The sequence below is a fragment of the Anas acuta genome, chromosome W (genome assembly GCF_963932015.1).
Source record: "Anas acuta chromosome W, bAnaAcu1.1, whole genome shotgun sequence".
Classification (NCBI taxonomy): Eukaryota; Metazoa; Chordata; class Aves; order Anseriformes; family Anatidae; genus Anas; species Anas acuta.
This window is the reverse complement of record NC_089016.1, coordinates 4,713,498-4,731,895: the sequence shown is the minus strand read 5'-3', so window position 1 is coordinate 4,731,895 and position 18,398 is coordinate 4,713,498. Positions and strand designations below refer to the sequence as shown.

General features: G+C 49.2%; 2 protein-coding genes across 2 annotated transcripts; both read right to left on the bottom strand.

The window, feature by feature from the left end:
* Positions 1–974: 974 nt before the first annotated feature.
* LOC137847296 (olfactory receptor 10AG1-like) lies at positions 975–2,098 on the bottom strand. The gene has a single exon (XM_068665586.1). The coding sequence runs from the start codon at positions 1,941–1,943 to the stop codon at positions 975–977; it is 969 nt and encodes a 322-aa protein (XP_068521687.1). The 5' UTR covers positions 1,944–2,098.
* A 7,510-nt stretch (positions 2,099–9,608) lies between these two features.
* LOC137847374 (olfactory receptor 14C36-like) lies at positions 9,609–10,568 on the bottom strand. Its single transcript, XM_068665654.1, has one exon. The coding sequence runs from the start codon at positions 10,566–10,568 to the stop codon at positions 9,609–9,611; it is 960 nt and encodes a 319-aa protein (XP_068521755.1).
* Positions 10,569–18,398: the final 7,830 nt, after the last annotated feature.

Sequence of the window (18,398 nt, the reverse complement as noted above, 5' to 3'; positions counted from 1 at the left end):
CTTTGGCTAGTTTGGGTCACCTGTCCTGGGTCTGTCCCCTCCCAGCTCTTACTGCACCCCCAGCCTGCCCGTTGGCAGGACAGAGCAAAAGGCTGAGATGTCCTTGGCTTAGTATAAGCACTGCTCTGCAACAATTAAAGCATCGGGGTGTTATCAGCACTCTTCTCATCCTAAGCCAAAATATAGCATTCTACCAGCTACTAGGAGGAAAATTAACTGTCCTAACTGAAACCAGGAAATCTATGTAAAGCAATGTTCTGTACATTTAGACTGTTTGATATTCGTGTGCGCGTGTTGGTGGAGCGTAGACTCCCCGCACACCCAGCGCTGTTTAATTGCCTTTTATATCTTTTATAAATATTCTTTTATAAGTATTACTAAATTCAGATTGAGATGAGACTTCATTTATAACACTCTCGTGTTGGCCCACCCTCAAACATTTGGGGGCTTGCTTCTGTCCCTTACTTCTTTAGAGACTTGTTTCAGGATCTGTAGTTCAGGAACTTGGCAGCAGAGGGCAAATCAACATGCAAAACTCCCTCACAAGCCAAGGCTCTGGGCATAATTCTCCTGAAGTCTTTAATTCTTATGGGGTTCATTACGGAGATGCCAGGAGTCTCCTTAAAGGGATAGACTTCAAGAATAAGAATAAGTATAGGAAAAGATTTCTTCTTTCTGCTGTTTCTTTAGTTGTCTGCCTACAGAGAAAGTGATATCAACAATCTACAACTGATATTGGTCCTGAATGTCTCCTAAGGGACTCTGAGCCTGTAGGGAAGTCAAGACCTTTTCTGCCAGGCACTCTATGCACAGTCTTCATCCCTACTGCTCAGCCCCACCCTTTCTCTCATCAGCTACCTGAGACTGACATATCAGTTTTGTCTGAGCTGATTCTTGATGCCTACATTCACACAACCAAATGCCTCATTGGGACTTTTGGTACAATTTGGGCTTCTTTCACATACTCTGCCATATCAGTTTCTCCACAGGAGTCTTCTCAGGGCAATTCTAACTTCCTTGTTCCTCAGACTATAGATGACTGGGTTAAACACGGGGGTCACAACTGTGTAAAACAGGGCAAGGTATTTGTCAGTGTCTGCAGAGTCCTGTGACCGGCGTTTAAAGTACACAAGCATGGCTGAGCCATAAAAGAGAGTCACAATCCCGAGGTGTGAGGAGCAGGTGGAAAAAGCTTTGTGTCTGCTCAGAACTGAAGGCATTTTCAGAATTGCCCTGATAATTTTAGTGTAAGAAATAACTATCATGGAAAAGGGAAGGACAGCGAATACGAAGATGACAGTGTGCAGGGTCACTTGGTTGCAGAAAGTGTCTGCACAGGCCAGTTCCAACAGAGGGGGGACGTCGCAGAAGAAGTGATGAAGGTCACGGGATGCACAGAAGGGCAAGGTGAACACCTGATAGGTCTGTCCTACTTGTAGTGGCACGATGGCCATCCACGCCCCCACTACCAGTCTCATGCAGAACCCCCCATTCATGATGAGGCTGTAGCGCAGGGGGTCACATATGGCTACATAGCGGTCATAGGCCATGGCAGCCAAGAGAAGGCATTCAGTGCTTCCCAGCATGATCAAGAAATACAGCTGGGCAGCACAGCCAAGAAAGGAGATCCTGCCATCTCCCGTCAGGAAAGCTACCAACATTTTTGGTAGAGTAGTTGATGTGTAGCAGATCTCCAGGAAGGACAGGTTTCTCAGGAAGAAATACATGGGGTTGTGGAGGCTTGAGTCCATCACTGTGATGAGCATAATCAGGCTGTTCCCAGTGAGAACCATGAGGTAGATGATCAGGAAGACTGTGAAGCACATGCTGGGTAGGCAAGGGTGGTCAGAAAATCCCAAAAGAAGAAATCCAGGTTCAGTGGTGTGATTATCCAAGCCTTTTCTCTGGGGCATTTTCTCTACATAGATCAATGCCAACAACATGCTGTTAGAGGATGCTTATGGCCCATCCACCACCATGTAGATCTCAAGTACAGCGACAAGCTACAAACATCAGCATACACATGACTGCAGTATTAGGACAGTTTGACCAAAATCTGCATGTGTGTATGGAAATCTAACATGGTCTGGTGGGCAGACCCCAGCTGGTAGCTAAGCCCCCACCCAGTTACTCACTTACTCCCCCTCGGTGGGATAGTGGAGAAAACTGAAGGGCCAAAAGCAAGAAAACTCATGGGTCAAGGCAAAGACAGTTTAATAAGCTAGGGTTAGAGGAAGGAGAAAGAAAACAAACCAAGAAAACAAACCAAGAAACCAAAACAAGCCAGCCTTCAAGCAATGCCTACCTTCCCCACCACCCAGTCCCTCAGCTTTTTATTGCTGAACATGGCATTACATGGCACGGAATATCTCTTTGGTCAGTCTGGGTCATCTGTCCTGGTTGTGTGCCCCTTGACTCTTGTCCGGCCATGGCCGGTACACTGTAGAGGCAGAGTGGGAAAAAGAGAAGGCTTTGATGCTATACAATCACTACTCAGCAATAGCCAAGACATTGGTATGTCATCAACAGTGTTTTAAATTCCAACCTCAAACACAACACCACAGGGACTGCTAAGAAGAAAATTATCTCCATCCTAGACAGCCCTAGTACCTGAGTTTCTTGCTTGTCAGGAAGGGTCAGAACAAAATCGTTAAGCCTGAATGACAGCTAATTGTCATATGAATAAGAGAAATTTAGTTTTCTTTGTAAGAGAGGATTTAAATAAGGGAAGTGGAGGGAAGGGGAGGGAAGACAAGGCAAGGCAAGGCAAGGCAAGGCAAGGCAAGGCAAGGTGAAGATTTGCTGCAAGACTTCAGTGAGAGAGATTCATCCCAGTTTTCCTCAGGGATAAGTACGCATCTCCTGAAGCTCTGTCCACCACACAGAGAGCAGACACACTACCTTAGTTCCAAATTATTCATTTTTTTTTGCATGGCTGATGGGTGAACTCCACAAGCTTTCAGAGGGCTAAAAGGGGCATTATGCAAGCAATCACAACACAATCTCAAATAGTTTTCAAGGGATCCAAAGAGGAAGGTAATTAAAGGTGGGGCAAACAGGGCAGGCTAATATAACTTCTGAATATGCTCCATCTAGTTCCCTTGCTTGACCTTGCTGTTCTGTCTTTTGGATTTCTGGAAGCTTACAAATGCAACTGAAGGCTGATTCACTCTGATATCAACCCAGCAAGGCTTCCCTGTCCACTGCAAGCCCTCACAGAGCAGAGCGATGCTCTTGCTGGCTGGAAAACCAAGCCTTCCCTTTTGCATTTCTCATTTCCCAGAGTGTAAGGATGTTGCTAATCACACTTGAAGGGCGTGAGCTGTAAGCAAGCAGCCCTTGCAATTGCAGGTTGCTTCCTGTGAATAACAGACTCAGGTGAAAGCTTTTGGAAGGTATCAGTTTGACATGGGGAAGAAATGTTCTATTCCAAGCAGAGAGAACTGAGGATGTTTGCTGCATGTCTCTAGCCATTGCTAACTCCCATCAAAAAGTCTTCTTAAGCTCTGAAAAAAAAATAGAAAGAAAAGAGGAAAAGAAGAACAGAACAGAGAAAAGAAAAGAAAAGAAAAGAAAAGAAAAGAAAAGAAAAGAAAAGAAAAGAAAAGAAAAGAAAAGAAAAGAAAAGAAAAGAAAAGAAAAGAAAAGAAAAGAAAAGAAAAGAAAAGAAAAGAAAAGAAAAGAAAAGAAATCCGTGATCTGAGAGCTTGATTTCATTCTTTTTTTTTTCTATCATGCCTGCCTATTTCTATGTTTTGTCTTTGGAGTTCTCCTAGAAGTACTATTCAAAATCTCCAAGATAAAATTAGTGTACATCTGAGGAAGAAGTGGCCATAATCTGTTTCCTAACCTACCTATTTACACATGCAAATAAGCAGGAAAAATAAAACCTTTTATTTCCTGAAATACTTTGAGATCCCTGCATTAATTGTAAACAAGTTTTGTAACTGAAAACAATCGTTTAGAGGCAGATTTTCCATATATCAGCATTGTTTCCTTGTTTCTTCCCTAAACCTGTAGCATATGCTTTTTAATGCCCAGGTATCTCAGTGCTTCACATGATCACACATAGAGCATGGCTTGGGCTAGCATTGCTCAAGGAAAACTGGTGGAGTACTCCTTACATAGTGACAGTCTCACCAGCAGCATTGCTCCAAGTTGAAAGAAACCCATTCCTCTGAGCCCAGACAAGCCACAGATGCCTGCAGCTGCTTTTAGCAGTGGCTGTTCTAGCACAGCATCTCAGCGCTTCAGAGCACGGCAAAAGAGATTTACCATTGTCAGGAGCTAGCACACAGGTGCACTCTTCTCAGTTGGTGATACAGTAGACAGAGGTGACTTCATTTTCTCTTTGTCATTTCCCTGGAAAGCACCTGGACAGGGCTCTCTGGACACTACTCCATCACTCTTGCTCCTACCTCATTATAAGTCAGTCAGTGAGCAATCCTAGGAGAGAAGTCGGCAGCCTTAGTGCTACCAGTGCTTCTCCCCAGACACTCACAACACCAGTAACAACATTAGGAGGATCTGAGCAACTTCCAGAATAACTACATGTCTTTCAAAAGTACAGAAATTGAGGAATCAGATTTAGCTGTTCAAATGAAAACTGCTAAACAAACAAACAAACAAAAAACAAAAAAAAAAAAAAAAACAAAACAAAACAAAAAAAACAAAACAAACAAAAAAAAAGGGAAGAACACAGAAAATGAGAAAAATCAGTCTGTGTTTAATTTTATTTTGGAGCAACAGAGAAGGCTTCTCTGCATCTCCACCTCTGTGGGTCCCAACACCTTCTCTGCATCCAGTGTTAGCTAAAAGATGGAGGCAGCCCTGAGAGATCCAGCTCCAGTTGTGCATGCTTTCTGCCCCCAGTCCACACCCAGCAAGGACCTGGAGAGAAAGCTCAGCTGGAAACAGATAGCAAGGAAAAAAGGATGGTATCATGCCACTCCAGAGCAGGCCTCTACATTCATACAAATTAATGTGGCTTCAGTGCCTATAAAAAAGGGATGACTGGGTCTTACCAAGCTAGCCTTGTGTGGCTTTATGGTCAGTAGCACAAGTCACATTTCCAGAGGGGAGTTTCTCCTGCCCTTGTGTGAGATTCATGCAGTTTTTGATTTCTTACTCTGAAACCCTACATATAATGCAGTTCCATCTGTCTTTTGGGGTATCCAATAAAGTCAGGATCTAGACAAGACCGTTTCTCATCAGGATGAAAAGATACACAAGTCAGAAAGGCCACAAAGAGCCAATGCTGTGGGTTGGAGCGACTGTGGACAAATCCAGGCACTGCAGGGTGATTTCCTTCTGTGAGAGGTGTAGGACCATAAGTATGGGGAGAGCCTGTGGTGAGCAGAGTTCCTCCAAGAGCTCATTGCAGGAGGAATATCCCATCCAGAGCCTGCATGACTCAGTAACTACAGTCCCATTCGGGTTAACAGGGAAAGGGTCAGTAGAGTTTATGAGAGCTGAAAAATAGTTAATCTGACCCAAATTCTGAGCTGGGTGACACACAGGGGTGCCTACAGTGCTGCCAGGCTTTGAACCAGCACTGACAAGGCGATAGCACAATGCTCATCCCTCTGTCCCAGTCGTGCTACCTCTATATCCAAACTGAGAGTTTTTTTTCTGATACTTTTAGGAGGGTAATAATTGCCTGATGTGATATTACACCCCTTGGGTTATCTCTCACTTTGTGGGGCTCCAGTCACTGCCCACCCTGGGCAGCTGCTGCTCATGAAGATAGCCTGGCCTTTCTACACATCTCCACATTCCTCTGCTGGAGGATGTCCTCTGTCCTGCCACATTTGGGACAGCCTTGGAGAAGTACTTCAGTGACCATTCTCCATCTCCACTGCCAAAAGACAATGATGGGTAACTTTTAAGTCCTACCTTTGGTCTTTCACATCTCGCAGTATGATGAAGAGCCTTTTTTCTCTGGAGCAGCAGGCCTTCTGGGGTACAGCTGCTTGTATTGGGTTTACATGGCAATGGTTTGGTAGCAGTGGTGCTGCAGGGGTGGCCTCTGTTAGAAGGGTGCAGAAGCTGCCCCCTGCCAGGTAAGAGCCCGTTCCACATGGCTTCAAAAGTGACCCATCACTGACCAAAGCTGAGCGAATGGGCAATACTAGTTGCAACTCTGTAAGAGGGTATTTAAGAAAGGAGAAATACTGCTCTGAAACAGCAGCTGGGAGAGCGGAGTGAGAAAATGTAGAAAGAAACAGCCCTGCACACACTCCGGTCAGAGCAGAAGGAGGGCAGGAGGGGATCTAGGCACCAGAAGAGAAGTTCCCCTGAAGACTATGGAGAGGCCCCTGGTGGAGCAGGTTGCCCCCCTGCAGCCCATGGGTCCTACATGGAGCAGATCTCCATGCTGCAGCCCGTGGAGGAGCCCTCAGTGGACTAGGTGGATGTGGCCTGGAGGAGTCTGCGGCCCATGGAGAGGCCCTGCAGGAGAAGGCCCTGGGCCAGAGCTGCAGCCTTTGGAGAGGAGCCCACACAGGAGCAGGGGGTCAGGGGGCAGCTGCCACCCATGGGGGACCCGTGCTGGAGCAGTTTGCTCCTGACAGATAGATGCTGTGGTATGGACCATATTGGAGCAGTTCTTGAAGAGCTTCTGCCTGTGAAAAGCCCATGCAGGATCAGTTTGGGAAGTACGGCATCCCGTGGGAGGGACCCCACACTGGAGCATGGGCAGAGAGTGACCATGAAGGAGCAGCGGAGGTGAAGTGTCATGGACTGACCGCAGCTCCCATTGCCTGTTCCCCTGAGCTGCTCAGGGGAAGGAGAAAGAAGAGGGTGGATGGTCTTTTGCTTTTAGTTTCTCACTGTTCCAGTCTGCTAGTAACACTCAATAAATTATCTTAATCTCCCTGCATTAAGTATGCTTTACCCATGACTGCAATTGGTGAGTGATCTGCCTATCCAGTATATCAGTGCCTGGAAAATTATGGAGAAGATGATTTTTGAAGTCATTGAGGTGTACCTGGGGGACAATGCAGTCACTGGTCCCAGCCAACATAGGTTCGTGAGGGGTAGATCCTGCCTAACAAACCTGATTTCCTTTTATGATAAGATCACCCATCTCGTTGACCAAGGGAAACCAGCTGATGTGATCTTTTTGGACTTCAGCAAGGCTTTTGACACAGTTTTCCAGTGGATCCTACTGGAAAAAATGTCCAGCATACAACTCAACAAAAACATCATACAATGGGTGTACAATTGGCTGATGGGCAAGGCTCAAAGGGTTGTGATAAATGGGGCCACATCCAGCTGGTGGATGGTCTCTAGTGGGGTCCCTCAAGGCTCCATTTTAGGGCCAGTCCTCTTCAATGTCTTTAAAAATTACTTAGATGTAGGACTAGAAGGTGTTTTGAGCAAATTTTCTGATGACACCAAACTTGGGGGAGTTGTGGACTCAGATGAGGGTCGAAAGGCCTTGCAGAGAGATCTGGACAGATTGGAGATCTGGGTGATCACCAACCACATGGAGTTTAACGAACGGAAGTGCCAGGTCCTGCAACTGGGACAGGGCAACCCTGGCTATATGTACAGACTGGGCAATGAGACACTGGAGAGCAGCCCCACAGAGAGGGATCTGGGGGTTGGGGTGGAGAGCAAGTTGATTATGAGCCAGCAGTGTGCCCTGGCAGCTAGGAAGGCCAACTGTATCCTGGGGTGCATCAAGCACAGCATTGCTAGTCAGTCGAGGGAGGTGACTGTCCTGCTCTACTCTGCACTGGTCCGTCTTCCCCTTGAGTACTGTGTACAGTTCTGGGCACCACAGTACAACAAGGACATTAAACTGTTGGAGAGTGTCCAGAGGAGGGTGACGAAGATGGTGAAGGGCCTAGAGGGGAAGACATATGAGGAGCATCTGAGGGCACTGGGCCTGTTCAGCCTGGAGAAGAGGAGGCTTAGGGGGGACCTCATCGCGGTCTACAACTTTCTCGCTAAGGGGAGTGGAGAGGCAGGTGACCTATTCTCCGTAAACACCAGTGATAGGACCCACAGGAATGGCGTTAAACTGAGGCAGGGGAAGTTTAGGCTGGACATCAGGAAGAGGTTCTTCACTGAGAGGGTGGTTGCACACTGCAACAGGCTCCCCAGGGACGTAATCACTGCACCAAGCCTGTCTGAATTTAAAAAGCGATTAGACTGTGCACTTAGTCACATGGTCTAAACTTTTGGACAGACCTGTGTGGTGCCAGGAGTTGGACTTGATGATCCTTATGGGTCCCTTCCAACTCGGAATATTCTATAATTCTATCATTCTATCCCTTAAATCAGCCCTGGAGCCCTTTTCCATTCTGTTTTCTCCATCTGTGCCTTTGAGGATGGGGGGTGAAAGTGTGGCGTTGTGGAGTTCAGCTGCCCATTGTTGTGAAACCACCATACCACTTGGTCACGTTATTGGCATCAGCTTTGAAAAAGGAGAAACAATTTCAGACAATTCATAGGGGAGATCATGTTTTATTAAACAGATGGTTAGAGAGAGCCAATCCTGACATACAGATGGACAAAATAACGTAATAGACAGAGCAGTTTTATTCCTCCCTGTACACTAGAGAAATAAAATTTTTACTAAGAAACTAATGAAAGGAAATGACACTGAAGGTAAAAGTAAGAATATATAACGATAATGAAACCAATACTCAGGAAATCATTTGTAGAGAAAAAGGGGAAGTTTATCAATTTTCAGAAACATCCATGAAATCTTTTTCCTAACAGCACCCTTGAGCTCCTGGTTCCTCATACTGTAGATGAGGGGGTTCACTGCTGGGGGCACCACTGAGCGAGTATAGAACGGCCACCACCAGATCCAGGGATGGGGAGAAGATGAAGGGGGGCTTCAGGTAGGCAAAAGTTCCAGTGCTCATAAACAGGGAGACTACAGCCAGGTGAGAGAGGCGCATGGAAAAGATTTGTTGCATCCCCACTCAGAGGGAATCTTCAGCACAACCCTAAAGATCTGCACATAAGACAACATGATGAATACAAAACACCCCCAAACCAGAAAATAATGAAATCAGAGAACCAGAAAACAACCAAGGAATAATGAAAACAAAACATCCAAAGGCCAAAAAGGAACAAACTATGAGAAGCTCAGCTTCCCTGAGGTAGGAGTGTGAGCAGGAGAGCTTGAGGATTTGGGCGATTTCACAGAAGAACTGGTCCACAGCATTGCCTTGGCAGAGGGGCAGGGAAAATGTACTGGCAGTGTGCAGCAGAGCACAGAGAACCCCACTGCCCCAGGCAGCTGATGCCATCTGGGCACAAGCTCTGCTGCCCAGGAGGCTCCCACAGTGCAGGGGCTTGCAGATAGCAATGTAGTGGTCATAGGACATTACGGTAGGAATAGAATATTCTGCTGGTATCAAGAAAACAAACAGAAAAACCTTTGCAGCACATCCTGCATAGCAGATGGCCCTGGTGTCCCACAGGGAATAGGTCATGCCTTTGGGGACAGTGGTGAAGAGGTACCCCAGGTCTAAGAACAGCAGAAGCACAAACAATACAAAAAATAATAATTACAAAAAAAAAAAAAAAAAAGTATGTTAACATAAAACAGCAAGACACAAGGCTAGAATGGGATATATTGAGAGTCACTTTGGGAGAGAGATGAGAACTTTACGATTACTGAAAAATATCTGTAATAACACATTCCAAATGGCATTCTTTAGCTCCTGGTTCCTCATGCTGTAAATGAGGGGATTCATTGCTGGGGGCATCACTGAGTACAAAACTGTAGTCACTAGATCCAGAGATGGTGAGGAGATGGAAGGGGACTTGAAGCCTGCAAATGCAGCAGTGCTTATAAAAACAGAGACCACAACCAGGTGAGGAAGGCAGGTAGAGAAGGCTTTGTGCTGTCCCTTCTCAGAGGGCATCTTCAGCACAGCCCTGAAGATCTGCACGTAGGAAAAAAGAATGAAAGCAAAACAACCCCAAAATACAAAACCACTAAATGTCAGAAGCCCAACTTCCCTGAGGTAGGAGTGTGAGCAGGAGAGCTTGAGGATCTGGGGGATTTCACAGAAGAACTGGTCCACAGCATTGCCTTGGCAGAGAGACAGGGAAAATGTATTGGCAGTGAGTAGCAGAGCATGGAGAACCCCACTGCCCCAGGCAGCTGCTGCCATCTGGGCACAAGCTCTGCTGGCCATTACTGTCCTGTAGTGCAGGGGCTTGCAAATGGCAACATAGCGGTCGTAGGCCATGAAAGTGAGAATAAAATACTCCGCTGAGATCAAAAAGACAAACAGAAAGACCTGTGCAGCACATCCTGCATAGGAAATGGCCCTGGTGTCCCAGAGGGAATTGGCCATGGCTTTAGGAACAGTGGTGGAGATGCAGCCCAGGTCAAGGAGGGCGAGGTTGAGGAGGAAGAAGTACATGGGGGTGTGGAGGCGGTGGTCACAGGCTACGGCGGTGAGGATGAGGCCGTTGCCCAGGAGGGCAGCCAGGTAGATGCCCAGGAAGAGCGCGAAGTGCAGGAGCTGCAGCTCGCGTGTGTCTGAGAATGGCAGGAGGATGAACTCGGCGATTGAGCTGCTGTTGGACATCTGATCCTCCTGGGAATGGGGATCTGCTGCCTCTGAATAAGGAGGCCTGTCCAAGAAGGAAGAAGTGTTAAAATTCTAGGGTAGACCTCTGTAAGGAAAACCTACTCTGTTTCTTATAGTAACCTGAAAAAAAATTGCCTCTTCACTTTCAGGAAAACTGGTCCTCTGTTTGATCTCAAACTGATGCTTCAGGAGTCAAGGGACTCTGCAGGAGATGGTCCTGCCCTAGAGCAGTATACAAATGGAACATGGCGTTGTCCTAGATGAAGTATGCTTTGCAAAACTAAGAGTTTGTCAGCATTCTTTCTCAAAATTAATCCAAATGCAGAGCAAAGGTTTTTGCATGTTTTGGTTTGTTTCTTTATACTTGTCTCCCCACGCCTGAGGAGCGTATTCAAGGCATAAAACCTTGGCAATTGTACTGCCCACCCATGGAAATCTTGGGGTCCTGGGAGGCAAAGGGACCATCCCTCAAGGCAGAATGAGAACAGCTGCTGTATCCACCAGTCCTGGTCTCAGCTGCCCATTGTGGGCACCTCTGGAGGATGGTCACACTCAGGTGTTCCCCTGAAAACAACCAGGATTCTGCTGAGAGGAGAGGAATCCAGGTTCAAAGGGCAGATCTCCAAACCCCTCACCCATCTCATCGTACCTGAGGAGAATCTCAGCTCTCTGCTCTTCTCCAGGGACAGAGAGGGATCATAACAGCTGCCCACATTCAGGCATCCAGTAGCAATAGTATGGCCTTAGGAATGATGTGTCTTTTCCATGGGGCTGCTAGATAACACAGAGCTGCTAGGGCAGAGCTGTGCCCTTGTGCACGGCAGCCTGCAGCCCAGCAGAAGTCCTGATGACACTATGGCTGGAGGTTGAAGGTGCGAGAGAACTGAAAGCAGGGGGTTGCTCCAGGGAAGTGTCTCCAGTGCAAGGATGGCAGGGAGATGCCCAAATCCCTTCTGCCATGGAGATACTGGGAGCAGCTCCCTCTCAATACCTGCCCATGGCTCTGCTGCCTGTCGCTGTCCCTGCCTGCAGCTGGGTCTCTGTCCCCACGCCTCCTGCCTGCAGCTCACAGCCCCCATCCCACCTGCTGGGTGCTCAGCTCTGCCCTGCAGACACCTCCTGGCAGCAGGGCTCTGCCCAGGGACAGCTTCCTGGGGGCACGTCCAAGAGGCCAGCTAACACAGATCCTGCTGACACTGCACCTGTGGCGGTGGAGCTGTTCGGGGCTGAGGGGCAGGAAAGGGACCTGATGGGTGTCATGGCAACCTCCTTAGGATGCCTTAGGACTGTCAGGCTTTTCTAGGAAATAATATTATATTTTGCTATTTCTACTGAGCCAAAAAGAAAACTGAAAGCAGAGGCTAAGGAAAGATGAGAGTAAAGTTCCCTTTGAAATTCCCTTGGTGTGCTGTGGAGCTGTGAGCAGGCTGCCCCAGGCAGCAGCCTCCCACCAGCAGCAGGACCCTGCCCTGACGGGGGGGCTCCTTCCACCCGCAGCTTCTCCCCACAGCGCCCTGGGCAGCTCCCCGGGCAGGATGAGTGCTGAGCCTGGCAGGCGGCAGAGGCCCTGCCCCGGCACACAGCCCCTGGGCCACAGCAGGGACCCTGCCCTGCACCACAGCCCTGGCCTCCCCTTTCAGCAACCTGGCTGCAGAGCCTGCTGCCAGCCTGTGAAAAGAGAGCACTCAGGGCCCGGCCTATCTGCCTTTTCCTTCTGCCACAGACTTACCCTGTAATGTGCTGCAAGCATTCTTTCCCCATCGAGCTTTCAGTATCCCCCAATTCACGCAGACCGTAACCTCTATCTCCCTTCTCTCCCCTCCCAGTGCCAGCCACAGGCAGTGCCCCCAGCCCTGCTACACTGTGCAGAGGAGCTGCTCCTGGGCAGAGCTGTCTCTCTGCAGCGCTGCCCGCTTGCCAGGAGCTCCCCTTGGGCCCAGGAGCCTGGCCCAGCTCAGCAGCAGAGGCCCAGCCCAAGGCCTCCCTTGCTCTGCCCCCCACCAGGCTCCCTGCACATGGCCCTGGGGCTGCAGGGGAACCTGCTGGGAAACAGCCTGAAGGAATCCCTGGGGCTCCCTCCCTCCCCTGGGCACATACACTTCTTCACACCAGTGTCATTTCTCCTTAGAGAACAACAATTAATTGTAACAATCACATCTTCTTGTCCCGGTATCAGTTTGGACATGAAATCATGGTCAGGGACTGATCTCCTTCATCCCCACTTAAGGAATTAATTCAGCAGTAAGTCAAGGCATCTCATGCTGGTTGTTATTCCTGGGGCTGGAAAGGGATCTCAGCTCCCTCCCATGCCTGCCACAGACCCACAGGAGCTGGGATTCTTCTGGCCTCAGTTCAGGTATCCACAACATAGGCAACTTAATGTGAATTACTGGGCCACAATAGCTCCTTAGTGGAGATGGAGGACAGGCAGGAGCTGTTCAGATGGAAATACATGCTGAAATTTGAGGTTGATCCTCTGGTCTGATGGGACATTCCTCAGACCAACTGAAATGCCAGCAGATGCCACATGTAGGACAACTGAGCCTGTCCCTACTCATTATGTGCAGGGCAGCCTGCAGAGGCTGTCAGCAGAGCAAAAGGAGTCATGTGTCACAGGCAGAGCTAAACCTATTCTGTTCTCTTTTAAATGTTCTCTTTTTTCCTTTCTCTTCTACACGGCCCTTGGCTGTAATGGCTGTTGTGTCTCGGACATCTCCACAGGGCCTCAGCTCTCACCAGCCAGGTCTCCCTGCCCTTTGTGCCTTGAGGCAGGACTCTGCAGGTGTACAACAGTTGGTGGGTGGGGATAAAATCCGTGATTACTTTGCAAACTACACCCTTAACAGTCCATGGGACCTAGGGGCCTGCATCCAAGGGTACAGGGAGAGTGTTCTGGCCTGGAGGTACTGGCTCCTTTTGATCCCAGGAAGGGATCAGACAGCAGCATTCAGGTGCTGTAAGAGATCATTTAAATGCTCTTAGAGCTAAGACTATAAGGAGAGAAGACTATAGATGATCTATTGAATTTGGTGTGACTTCATTCTAGACACAATACTCCACCGTTAGTCTCAGATCTCCATCACATGTTTGCACTGACCCTATGGGATTATTAAAGGTGAACAAATTTTGCTGATCAGTCCTTGGCTCTGCAGTTGATGAATCAGCATATATATGGGAATCAGGGAATCTTGGATGGTGCCATATTGCCACTGGTGCATCATTTGGGTAGCTACTGGCACTTCGACCCTCAGCAACCCCACAACTGAAGGATCCTGTGAGGCACCGGGCAAGGTAGAAAACTGTTGAATGTGCATAAATCACCATAAATCACCTCCAGCATGGCCAATTCCATCAGATACGGGCTGCCTCTCTCCCTGGTGGTCCATTTGCCTGGGTGACATACAACATCTTCCTTGAAGGGATACCTTTCCTTTACACCTGACAGGAGTTACCTCAGGAGAGGGAGGATTTGTGCCCCCTTTCCAATTGCTTTGTCAATGCCCCCTTCCCTGGAGAGGGATCCCAGCTGCTTGGCTTCCCTGCCCTCTAATTCGAGGCTACTGGCCCTGTTATCCCAGTATCGGAGCAGCCAGGTGACAATGTGCTGGCCTAGATGATGGCTGAAATCTAATCACACATCTCACAGCTCCCCAAGGAATAGTGATCAGGTGCTTACTGCTGCTTTTATGTTATCTCTGTCTTCGTCCACACATTTCTCTGATGGCTTTACTTGGTAGGAGCCTGCCTCATCTTCTTCTTCCTCCTTCCCTCTATGAGTAGGAGCTTCTTTCCTGATTTGATTTTATTCTCATGTATATATTTGACTGATACAGGCACAGGTTGTTTCTCTGGCCCAGTCACAGGGACTGGAGTTGTGTAGATTTTTTTATTATTTTTTTAGGATTCTGCACTTCTTCAAGGGTGAAGTTAGAAAGCATTGGAGGTGCCTGCCCATATCCTCCCACACACCCTGCCCCTCATAATTATCCTGCCTCAGGGCAGATCATTGTGTGGCATTCTGAAATAGTTTACTCTAACCTTAAACAAAACCTGAAACACATTCTGGACACATAACAATACTTACAGACTGGTTTGAATATCCCAAGGATTCAAAGTTTTGAAGAGCTATTGTAACTTGCTGGGGGGAGAAGAAGTGTCCCCCCTCATCCCTTCCATAGATTGGCTCCCCGAGGAGAAACGTAAAGACTGTTAATTATAAATAGTTTCTGAGAGAAAGTTCCTCGAGCATTGAGGTGACAGCAATGCTGAATACAACTACCAGATTTGTCTCATGACCAGTAATTTTATCACAACATAAGGCAGTGTTAGGCCGTAGAGTAAACTAATAACCATTAATTAACTAATAAGCCCCCACAAAGGATAAACAGCACAACAGGGAACACACACAATATGTATTGTGTTACCCAACACAGTTCTGTGACCAAACACAACTACTACACCAACAAAAATGAACATTGTGGTCAGCAACTATGAAGCTGATATATTGCTTCTAAGAACTTTATTTTAACATGATCTGGTCATGTCTGTCATTATCTTAGCCCTTTATGGCCCCACGCAGGATTTATTTGTGAAGGAGGGCATCTCACAGGAGGGACCCAGAGAGGGCAGAGATTGACCATCAAGGAGCAGTGGAAACAATGTCATGGACTCACTGCAATTCCCAATTCTCCTGTTCCACCCAGGAGAAGGAGTTACAGGAGGCTGGATGGGGGGAATGGTGTTTTTAGTTTGCTTGTAGTTCCTCAAGGTTGTAGTGCACCAGTGATAGGCAATAAAATATATTAATCTGCCTATGCTAAGTCTATCTTGCCTGTGATGATAATTGGTACCCATGAGGATATTTGGTGGGTGACCTCATGTTCTACCTCAAGCCTTGAGCTACTTTCATCATAATTTTCCCCCCTTTTCCTTGTAGGTGGGGAAGTAAAGGAGCGGTGGCCATGGAGTCCACCTGTGTACCTGTGTAAAACCACCACAGTAGACAGAAACTGGCTGGATAGCTGGGCCCAAAGAGTCGTGGTAAATGAAGTCTAGTCCAGTTGGAGGCCAGTCAATAGTGGCGTTCCCCAGGGCTCAGTACTGGGGACAGTCCTCTTTAATATCTTCATCGATGATCTGGACGAGGGCATTGAGTGCACCCTCAGTAAGTTTGCAGATGACACCAAGCTATGCGCATGTATCGATCTGCTCGAGGGTAGGAAGGCTCTGCAGGAGGATCTGGATAGGCTGCACCGATGGGCTGAGGTCAACTGCATGAAGTTCAACAAGGCCAAGTGCCGGGTCCTGCACCTGGGGCGCAACAACCCCAAGCAGAGCTACAGGCTGGGAGATGAGTGGTTGGAGAGCTGCCAGGCAGAGAAGGACCTGGGAGTGATGGTGGACAGTCGGCTGAATATGAGCCAGCAGTGTGCTCAGGTGGCCAAGAAGGCCAACGGCATCCTGGCTTGCATAAGAAGCAGTGTGACCAGCAGGGCTAGGGAGGTGATCGTCCCCCTGGACTCGGCTCTGGTGAGGCCGCACCTCGAGTACTGTGTTCAGTTTTGGGCCCCTTGCTACAAGAAGGACATCGAGGTGCTTGAGCGGGTCCAGAGAAGGGCAACGAAGCTGGTGAGGGGCCTGGAGAACAAGTCCTACGAGGAACGGCTGAGGGAGCTGGGCTTGTTCAGCCTGGAGAAGAGGAGGCTCAGGGGCGACCTTATCGCTCTCTACAGGTACCTTAAAGGAGGCTGTAGCGAGGTGGGGCGAGTCTGTTCTCCCACGTGCCTGGTAACAGGACGAGGGGGCACGGGCTTCAGTTGTGCCAGGGGAGTTTTAGGTTGGACCTTAGGAAGAACTTCTTTACCGAAAGGGTTGTTAGACACTGGAACAGGCTGCCCAGGGAGGTGGTGGAGTCACCATCCCTGGAAGTCTTTAAAAGACATTTAGATGTAGAGCTTAGGGATATGGTTTAGTGGGGACTGTTAGTGTGAGGTCAGAGGTTGGACTCGATGATCTTGAGGTCTCTTCCAACCTAGAAATTCTGTGATTCTGTGATTCTGTGATTCAGTAGGGAGATTGGAAGGGTCCAGCACCAGGGCTGTGGCCATCCAGGGATGGCATCTCAGCACCCAGAACACGCTCTGGCAGCCTGGTGGCACAGGAGGGGCTGGTTCCCCTGAAGGAGATCAGTACAAGGGGAAGGCTTGATTTCCAACACAGGCATTTCTGGCACATTCCTGAGAGGCCTGTGGAGCTGCAGGACACACCAGTCTCTGGGACACCGGACGTCTTTCCTCCCAGAGCCAGATCCCGAAGAGACACCAGCTCCCAGGGAAACCTGGCCCTGGACTGTCCCCATCACAAGGAGGCTGAGCCATGCCCAGAGGAGCCCTGGGGCTTAGGGCACCCCTAGCATCAGGACCCAGGAATCCTGGCTACCACATACTCCCCTGAGCCCAGAGGGACACTCAGGCAAGGCTCTTGCAGCAGCTACCAGCCATTTCCAGCCCCCCGCAAAGCTTTGGACAGCTGACAGCCCCTGTGACACATCTTGGGAAGGGGCTCCTGACACCCTCACCTTTGGGGGAGAGGTGCAGGAGCACTGGGAACATGGAAGTCATGTCAGAGGTGATGGTCACCCTCCAGCAGCCCTCCATCTCGCTTGCTGCTGGCCTTCAGCTCAGGACAAGGGATGCCCGCCCTGGCTCCTCAACCACAGCTCCTCTGCAAGGTGCCCCTGCTCCTCCGCCCGTCAGCGAGGGTCGCCCAGTGCAAGCTTGCTGCCTGCTGACCCCACTCCTGGCCACACAAGCACAGCGCTGGGGAGCACCCAAGCAGTGCCCAGCAGGGACCAGGCCTTGCAGGGAAGTGCCAGCACTGCCGCTGCTCCAGTGACGATATCCTGGTGATGCAGTGCCCCTCTGTGACATCAGCCTGTGTCATTAGAAGGCCTGTGAGGTCAGTAGCAAGGAGACATATTTTCCGGCATTTCTTGACAAATCCACCAGGAACATCTCCAGATGGTGACAAAGCCCACGGAATAAAGGAAGTGGAGCACTGGAGTAGTCCCTGCTGTGTTCTTGTACTAAGATACCTCTGCTTTTGGGAGCTCTCCCAGGAAGGTAGGGTTTGAGTCTTGTCCTGGGGCTGGGCTTTTTTCAAACAATGGGAGCGAAGGCACCTGGGATGAATTATATGTGTTAGGATGCATTAGGATGTGTTATATGGAGGGAATTGCAGCACATTCCTGGGCCTTCCTCCCCTCATGTCCCACAAGGCTCTGTGCTCTGAGAAGGCCTCAGCACCCTCTCCCAGGACATCCCCGCTGCCATGCCACAGGCAGAGGTGGCACACGAGGGAATGGCAAACTTACCTTCAGCACCTCATGGTAAGGGAGAGGGGTAGTGCAGCACTGCAGAGGAAGGGGAGAGTAGGGAGAACAGCTTGGGACAGATGCAGTGCACTCCTTAATGCTGACACAGCTTCCTTTCGGTGGGGATCCAGCTCCTCCCGTCTGTGCCCCAGGCTGAGGGCATTGGGGCACATCTGGGCTGCAGCACCTCAGCTGTGGCACAAGGGCCAAACTCAGACTTGTCCCAGACCTTCTGCCCAAGACCCAAGACATGCAAAGGCTTTCCAGCAGGGCAGAGACCTGCTGCCATGGATGGCAGATGGGCATAGAAGGATGAAATGAGGGACCCCAAGGAGGGCAAGCCTTGGTGTTCCCAAGGCCAGAAGGAAACAGGCCTGGGCTGTGCCGCCCTGACAGCAGAGGGCCTTTGTGGTGTTGGTGCAGCCCTGAGGGCCAGTGCTGGAGCTGTGACCGAT

What these genes read in the sequence shown, in the direction of transcription:
- LOC137847374 (XM_068665654.1), bottom strand. Translation starts at nt 10,568, where the DNA reads ATGTCCAACAGCAGCTCAATCGCCGAGTTCATCCTCCTGCCATTCTCA.
- LOC137847296 (XM_068665586.1), bottom strand. Translation starts at nt 1,943, where the DNA reads ATGTTGTTGGCATTGATCTATGTAGAGAAAATGCCCCAGAGAAAAGGC.